This window comes from Adelges cooleyi, unplaced genomic scaffold (assembly GCF_023614345.1).
Source record: "Adelges cooleyi isolate 19-005CV unplaced genomic scaffold, UGA_ACOO_1.1 ACOO_flye_CR_arks_rails_tigmint_CR_PRNA_651, whole genome shotgun sequence".
NCBI classification, from domain to species: Eukaryota; Metazoa; Arthropoda; class Insecta; order Hemiptera; family Adelgidae; genus Adelges; species Adelges cooleyi.
Genome location: NW_026096352.1, coordinates 14,999,484 through 15,007,720, shown reverse-complemented (window position 1 = coordinate 15,007,720; position 8,237 = coordinate 14,999,484). Strand labels below are relative to the sequence as shown.

At 29.3% G+C, this 8,237-nt stretch overlaps 2 protein-coding genes across 2 annotated transcripts; one reads left to right on the top strand and one right to left on the bottom strand.

Annotated features, from left to right (window-relative positions):
* Positions 1-161: 161 nt before the first annotated feature.
* Positions 162-2,108, bottom strand: LOC126844491 (uncharacterized). Its single transcript, XM_050582734.1, has 4 exons — positions 1,272-2,108; positions 867-1,200; positions 687-793; positions 162-590 (listed from the first exon to the last, which is right to left on the bottom strand). The coding sequence occupies exons 1-4, from the start codon at positions 1,884-1,886 to the stop codon at positions 384-386; spliced, it is 1,263 nt and encodes a 420-aa protein (XP_050438691.1). The 5' UTR covers positions 1,887-2,108; the 3' UTR covers positions 162-383.
* Positions 2,109-2,267: 159 nt separating this feature from the next.
* On the top strand, positions 2,268-7,441 carry LOC126844255 (vacuolar protein sorting-associated protein 53 homolog). The gene is made up of 16 exons (XM_050582293.1): positions 2,268-2,604; positions 2,682-2,867; positions 2,928-3,142; positions 3,207-3,327; positions 3,391-3,536; positions 3,632-3,847; positions 3,935-4,088; positions 4,150-4,352; positions 4,419-4,661; positions 5,397-5,546; positions 5,608-5,733; positions 5,790-5,868; positions 5,950-6,098; positions 6,354-6,509; positions 6,585-6,744; positions 6,836-7,441. The coding sequence occupies exons 1-16, from the start codon at positions 2,512-2,514 to the stop codon at positions 6,986-6,988; spliced, it is 2,550 nt and encodes an 849-aa protein (XP_050438250.1). The 5' UTR covers positions 2,268-2,511; the 3' UTR covers positions 6,989-7,441.
* The last annotated feature ends 796 nt before the right edge of the window (positions 7,442-8,237 follow it).

The window sequence follows — 8,237 nt, the reverse complement described above, 5'->3', positions numbered from 1 at the left end:
GTGTTAAAAAAATCATTATTATTATTAATTAAAATATAATTAGTTAAAGTTAATTTAAAATTTTAACTTTTTTAATTTAGTGGGATTGTTACAATTAAAAAATCGTAGTAAAAAATACTAATCGTCCCAAGACTATCTCTGTAAAAAAAAAACACTCGTAATAAAAAATAATAATATTTTTAATGATTTTAACACAATATAAAACCTGTAAATGTTAAAACCAATAATAATTCTCTATCAAGATATTGAAATAGTCGAGTTAATAAGTTATACAAGCTTATCAACGTTTATATTCATAAAAAATATAAATAACAATAACACAACCATATACAAATGAATAACAATTAAGTACATCTTTTATCTTTTGTAAGTACCAAAATAGCCTATGCCAATGACAAGAGTTGATCGATTTTAGACATCAATATGTTAGCTGTGTTCAATCTACTGCCAAGTCCCGAATTGATATTGTTTGGATTGAAATTCGATATGCAATGATTAACGATTGTTCGAAACTGTGAATAATCTTTGCCATTCAGTTGGTTTTCATTGGTTATCTCATGCAATATGCTTTTCTCGGGACTCAAAAATTCCTAGAAATAAAAATTAACATAGCACAAATAATTAAATTTTCAATAATAACCAATAAAAATATAAAAACAACTATAAATTTGTTTTCAATTTAATACCTTGCACACAGCGTAGACATTATGATCGCTGTAGCTCGCGCTGCAGATGTCGTCTTCCGAATAAGTCAAACACCCAGGACCGCATTCAATATGCTCGCTGACATGAACTGTAATATTGACAAAAATCGATGTCAGTAATTTCATATTTACACCGACAATATTGTGTATTTCGATCCTTACTGTTTTTCTTTGTAATCGTATCGCCCGCATTCATCACTACAACCACATCGCTCCAGTCTATGATTTTTAACGATAATAGCAAGCCGCTCTTGTCATCTAATCGAATAGCAATGTTATCGGCTGTCAAATCTGTGAGATAAAACGAATAATTTGAGTGAGCAGTACCATCGGTTAACTCTACGGCTAACCTGAGCAGCTCACGAACCACCTGCAGTCTAGTGTACAATTTCATTTTGTCATAGAAATACTGTAGAGTAAGTCCGCAGTTCTCAACGAAATAGATTTGACCGCACACTCCGTAAAATATTGGGGCGTACAAATATCCGTTCAAAATCTAAATAAAACATAAATGACATTTTAACAACCGAGTTTTTCAATAATTGTTAAAAGTTTTTCGTTCTTCACCTTGAGCACCAAAAGATCGGGGGACAAATGTGCGGCAGTCCACGATTCCAGCCAAGACATTGTATTGGTTTTTTTTATTGTTGAATTTAAGAAATCAATAAACGGCACAGCCGATTTCCCATCAGTTTTCGAACACACTATCAGCCCATGACTAATAGATGACGACAACTCAGCCTTGAGTTCCAAATGCAATTGATCAATGAAACTCGATTCATTTATATGGTCAACGACACTCCGTCGAAATTGCTCAGTATGTTCGTAACCAGCACTTTTTGCAACCGCAGATAGCACAGTACCGTTTTGCAATTTCAAATTACCAAAAAAGATCTTGTCGTTTCGACTAAACCATGGTTCAAAACATTGTGCCAACGAAGTGAACAACGACAACAAGTAACCATCTTCTCTTCTAATGTTACTCGCATGTCTCTGATAATCTATTTCAAAAAATTGTGTATCGTCACAGAAGTCTTTGCCCAAACACAGTGGACACGGCGTCAAGTTAAGTTGTCGTACCAACAGCTTCACAAGCTGAAGCTCATGGTGGCTGTTTTGGTAAGCTAGTATTACTGCGACTAAAGCAACTATGGCAACAAACAGCAATGTCGTTGGTGTCATTAACTGGACGCAACGTAAATGCACGAGCAAGTGGCTGTTAGATATTAAACGAATAAATCATATCTACTTATAGGAACAACACAACTACAAAACTAATAAACTAACACTGCAAAGATGTTAAGTGCAACAACAAGAAAATTAGGGTGACTAGTGTAGCCATTAACAGGTATCAGGTACGAATAGCACTAAAATATTGAATATAACCAAATCATTTAAATTGTATTTGATAGAATTTTTACAAACGAGATGTGATAAAGCTAATATGATAACGAAAATCGCTTATCAGCTTATGTTATCAGTAATAGCCACAGATATAATAACATGTTTATGTATCTGTGGTGATAGCACAGAAGTTGCTATCAATAACTTACAGCTTTACAAGTAGCAACTAACAAGTTAGCTGTTAGAATTTGTTACTTAATTATATACTTACTTATATTTATTATATTATTGCTCTACGGTATAATCAGTTATATATGTTGTATTGTATCTTCATTTTTGAATAATTGAACCTTCGTAGTTCATACAGCTCAGTAAAATTAATTTATACGATGCTGTTGACCATCTTTAAACAGTTTTAAATTTCAACGGGTACTTCAAATATAATTTCAAATTATTCTTAAACATGATAGCTAATGATGAAGAAATTATCGAAGGTCCCAATAATAATAACGAAGCATTGGTTTATTCAGAGATTGTGCAAAATGCAATTGACGAGGTAGCTTTAAACACACATTTATTTCATTATGTGTAATTGGACGTTATAATGTATGTATATCTATTTTTTAATTTTAGACACTACCAAGTGACGATCCACTGGATAGACCCGAATTTGACGCAATTGATTATATCAACAAGATGTTTCCTACAGAACAGTCTCTAGCTAATATAGATGATGTCATCAATTCATTAGAATGCAAAGTAGATTCTATTGATAGTGAAATAAGATCAGTTATTCGAGGACAAATAGAAGTCAATAAAGTATATAAAGTTCTTTACATCTTATTAGTATGTTCTGTTAATTTGTGATTTTTTACAAAGGATGGAAAAGCTGAGCTCGAGGAAGCACAACGTTATATCAAACAATTGTTCAGCCAAATTAGAGAAATTAAACAAAAAGCTGAACACAGTGAAGAAGTAGTCAAAGAGATAACAATAGATATAGAACAACTAGATTGTGCTAAAAAAAATCTTACTACGTCAATTACTACTTTAAATAACTTGCATATGCTAGTTTCTGGTATTGAATCGCTCAGGTATGCAATTTGCAAATTATTTATATTTTTAAAGAGCTTCTCTAATACTTCAAATGAAAATTAGGGGATTGACTTCTAACCGAAAATATGGAGAGATTGTAATGCCTCTACAGGGAGTCACTGATGTCATGAAACATTTTAAAAATTATATAGACATTCCACATATTGCTCTATTAGCAACAGAAGTAAACAATACAAATATTGAGTAATTAAATACTCATTTGAGTGTTAACTATTTTTGAATACAGGTAAAACAACTACAAGAATCATTAGCGTCACAAATTATGGCAGACTTTCATGAAGCCTTTTCAGGACCAAATGCAAAAAATTTTGTCCCTAATCGACAAATGGCTGAAGCGTGTTTAGTTGTTTCTATTTTAGAATCCAAAGTAAAGTAAGGAACTGAGTAATAAAAAAAATATATTTTACTTATTATGTATGCAAAGTATTTAATTACTTGAATTAAATTAGCACCTAAATAATTTGTAGAGATGAACTATTGGACTGGTTTATCAACCTTCAACTATCAGAATATACTCATTTATTTGATAGTGCTGAAGATGTAGCCTGGTTGGACAAAGTAAATCAGCGCTATGCCTGGTTCAAACGTCAACTTTTGCAAATTGAAGAGAAGTTTGGAACTATGTTTCCTGTTCAATGGGAATTATCCAAAAGGATTGCAGTTGAATTTTGTGTTATCACCAAGTGCGTAAACTAGTTTTGAAACTGTGGTTTTTATTTGACTTTGTAAAAGAAAAAAATATTTAGTTTTATCATAAATATATGTTACAGAAATGAACTATCAAAGTTGATGGGTAAAAGGAAGAATGAGATAGATGTAAAACTTTTGCTGTATGCAATTCAAAAAACTGTTGCATTTGAAAACTTAATGTCTAGAACGTTTAGTGGTAGTACTATAACTCAGACTGAAGATGCTTCAAAACCTGTTAGTGCAATTGTCTTATGTGAAAGATAAAACATTACTTATATTTTTTTAATTTGTTCAGAACCAACAGTTGGCAACTATTACTAAAGTAGAAGAAATCATTCAACCATTTTCAAACGAATTGACGGTATCGGAGAGTATTATGGATAGTATAACCACACCTGTTAATAATATTGGCATAAAAAAGAATACATCTTCATTTGATGGTTTGATAAGTGATTGTTTCCAACCATTTCTTTTTATTTATATTGACAGTGTTGATAAGTAAATAAGTGACGTTAATATTATTCATGGTTTGAGTGTATATTAATGTTTTTTTTTCCTTTTTAGAAATTTATCAGAACTCATGGAACGATTTGTTAATGATATTAAAATAACTTTAGCAAAAGAAAACATTGACGATCAAACTGCGTCTGTGTTACCGAATTGTGCCGATTTATTTTTGTTTTATAAAAAATCTCTAGTACAGTGTACAGAACTAAGTAACCATAATCCTATGCTTGCTTTAGCTTCTGTGTTTCAAAAATACCTAAAAGAATATGCGAGTAAAATACTAGAATCTAATTTACCAAAGTAAAATGAATATTATTACTATTAATACTTATTGCATTCATAAAACAGTGTGATCGGTTTAATGTATAACACCCATTTTCTTTAAAAACAACTACAATTTTATAGTTTTTCTTTTTGGAGGAATTTTCTTCTTCTTATATTTTACAATATTTAACATTATTTAAAATTTAACTTTTTTGGTAAATTTCAGAGATTGCCTTTTAAAACTTAAATAGTATTGTAATAATTTTAACTTTTTAAATTAAAAATAATTAACCAATAATTTTGGCTGGTCAATAACCACTGGTTATTAACCAGTTTTGAATAATTTATTCTAAAGTTAAAAATTTAGGACATGAGTTGAAGTGCAGTTTAGTTAATGTGGGCTGATAAAAAAAATACTACAGTTACCCTAATTAACCTTAAATACCTAATTAGTTATTTAAAACTGGTTATCGAGCAATCAACATTTTTAATAAATTATGCTTAATTTAAAAAGTTTATAAAATATATACCTTACTACCTGAGTTCTAAAAGTTGATAGAGCTATGGGATTTACCAAAAAAGATAAATTTGAATAATGTCTGATATTGTAAAATATCCTCAGATAAATGCCTCTAAAAGAAAAAATTACAAAATTGTAAAAAAGAAAGAATATTTTGAAAGGAAATGAGTTTCTTACGTTTAACGGATCACCATGTGTACTAATATATTATGAAACTAATATTTTTTGTCTCTACGCATAAAACATTGAAGAATAAGTCATACTCCTACTTCTCTCACTACAAATGTATCGAATATGACTAAAGACCTAATAAAGGATCTACAATTACTTCCAAGTGGGATGTCTGATGCTAATGTGAAGAATGTTAATTGTACGCCACAAGAGCTTGCTAAAATATGTTGGTAAGTATATTATTTACAAATGTATTTAAAAACTATTATTACTATTTGATTTCACTTATAGTGTTTTGACAACTGCTGATTATTGTATGGAGACCACACAACAATTGGAAGATAAATTAAAAGAAAAAATTGATCCAAGCTTAATAGGAAAAATTAGCATGACTAATGAGCAAGAAGTTTTCCAAAAGTAAGATTTCTCATAAGTCAAATATTTTTTTTATTAACGACAATTCACGTTTTTAGCATTATTTTCTTGTCCATCAAGCTATTGGTTCAACATCTAGAAGTCGATTTAGAACCCGCACTTAATAATATGGTCAAAGTAAATGATTCATTAAAATTTTAAAACAAGTCCGTCCATGCATTTGGTCAATTTTTTAGAACTATTTTTTGATTTTTTAAGGTTTCATGGCAAAACATTACAGCTGTTGGTGATCAGAGTGAATATGTCTCTTTGATGACTACTCATTTAAAAGCTGTTATTCCTGTGGTCCGTAACTATTTATCATCATCTAGAAAGTATTTTACAAAATTTTGTATTACGTTTGCAAAGTAAGTGTTAAATGAACTCATAGGTATTGCACAGTAACAGGGGCAGCAGCAAACATTTTTTCCAGTGGGGCATTTGCTCAGTACATTAAAAAAAAAACCTATTTTCCTTAACATGCATACATCTTTTACATAAGCAATTTAGAAATTATTCTGAAAAATGAGCAATAATCCCTGCTGTATATATGTATATATTAATTGTGTAAGAATTGTTAGTATCTTATACTTAATAAGAAAAAACAATTGTTTGAATTTCAGCTCTTTCATTCCAAAGTTTATAAAACATTTGTATAAATGTAAGCCGCTGTCAAATATTGGTGCTGAACAATTGTTATTAGATACCCACTCATTAAAAACAGTTCTATTGGACTTACCATCAATGAACCTTGACGATAATCGTAAAGCTCCAGCTAGGTAGGAATCAGTTTTATTAAATATTAGTATAACACTGGTTATGGTTAAAAATCATTAAATTAAATAACATTTTAGTTACACCAAAGTTGTAGTCAAAGGTATGACTAAAGCGGAAATGATACTTAAACTTGTTATGGCACCTACAATGAAACACTACACATCATTTGTCGATCAGTACTTAAAATTATTGCCTGAATCGGATATGACTGAGTTTCAGAAAATTTTAGAAATGAAGGTAGAGCTTAAGACAACTGTATATTATATTTCTATATATATTATTTTTCTATATATATATTTTTACATATACATATATATTATTATTTCAGGGTTTGAAAGCAGCCGAAAGAAATGAATTGCTTAACCTATTTAGACCAAGAAATCCAACGGGTAGTTTTGTTACGAGCACTGCAGCTTTATCTAGTTTAAAACAGTATACTAGCCGCATTAAAAAAAATCTAATATCCAACTCAAATAATTAGTCGATATACATAACGTTAAACTTTATTTTTGTAAATTATTGTACTCTAGAAATATATGTTTAAGATTCAATTCCACAAATTTCATTTCTCTTTTATATAATTAATTTTTTTTAATTAAATACACATAAATATTATTAATTTTGTTTTTTTCCTCACTCTATTAATCATTTTCTTTGTAGTAAGAACCTCAAATTAGGTAGTGGTTTTTTTTTTTAAATCGAGTTACGTCCTTCTTCGTTGGACACGACGATATGTTAGTTCATCTATATATATTATTATTATATTATTTATATTTTTATTGTTATACTACTATTTGTGGTTTAGTCCGTTATAGTGCTGAAGGCCTCATTTGTAAACTTAAGTAATGGAATTTGGTTACAACTAACATATATTTTGTGTAAATATTTATTTGAGAATTTCCTCAAATAGAGCCGCATATTCATAATTTAATAAAAAAAAACCTACATTTTGCCGTAAACATTATTATTAATACACTATAAAATAAGTTTCGTTGCAATTTATACGTATTTTACTTGTGTATATATAAATGTATAAAACATACTTATTGTGCATGTTATATTGGTGTATGAAACTTTTATGCGTACATTTACCCAACTCTGAGTTTTAGGGTTTTAAGTCTAAAAATGAGACCGATGGTAGATATAAAGTGGAACTATACATATAATATAATATACAATTTCCTCAATTATCTGCTGTTGATCTTTTTGTTTTATTAAGGAAAAACGAAAAATTAATAAATATACTGTTTTCATTAAATTGTTAATTACAATGTATATTATCAAAAAAAAAGAATACAGTTATATTATCATATGAAATTTAATGACTCTTACAATAGCTTAGCAATCCTAAGATAAGTAGGATAGACTGTAAAGAGCAAATAATTAAACTGTACGTTTTAGTGACATTTAATAATAAAACACAATATAAAATACACTGTAATATTACAAAAACTGAAAACAACATATATGGAAGATATAAAATAAGCAATACTACAGCGATAAGACGAATTTTATAGTATGCAGGCAGTCTTAGGTAAACGTTATACAAATTTCCACTGCTCAGGATGGTCGGAATTCAATAGTTCTGCAAAGATATACGAGTTGTTGTTTGGCTACTACTTTACTAGCTTTACGGATTTTTATTTGAAAAATTCAGTTCAATTTGAAAATGTTTCAAAACCAACATTTTTATGTTGAACAAAAATACAAAATATCCGTTTTCCCGCATA

What these genes read in the sequence shown, in the direction of transcription:
- LOC126844491 (XM_050582734.1), bottom strand. Translation starts at nt 1,886, where the DNA reads ATGACACCAACGACATTGCTGTTTGTTGCCATAGTTGCTTTAGTCGCA. An exon ending in CCGATCTTTTGGTGCTCAAG is followed by an intron (nt 1,201 to 1,271) that starts GTGAAGAACGAA and finishes TGTTTTATTTAG; the next exon opens with ATTTTGAACGGATATTTGTA. An exon ending in TACGATTACAAAGAAAAACA is followed by an intron (nt 794 to 866) that starts GTAAGGATCGAA and finishes TCAATATTACAG; the next exon opens with TTCATGTCAGCGAGCATATT.
- LOC126844255 (XM_050582293.1), top strand. Translation starts at nt 2,512, where the DNA reads ATGATAGCTAATGATGAAGAAATTATCGAAGGTCCCAATAATAATAAC. An exon ending in TTGCTCTATTAGCAACAGAA is followed by an intron (nt 3,328 to 3,390) that starts GTAAACAATACA and finishes TTTTGAATACAG; the next exon opens with GTAAAACAACTACAAGAATC. An exon ending in GAGCTTGCTAAAATATGTTG is followed by an intron (nt 5,547 to 5,607) that starts GTAAGTATATTA and finishes TTTCACTTATAG; the next exon opens with TGTTTTGACAACTGCTGATT.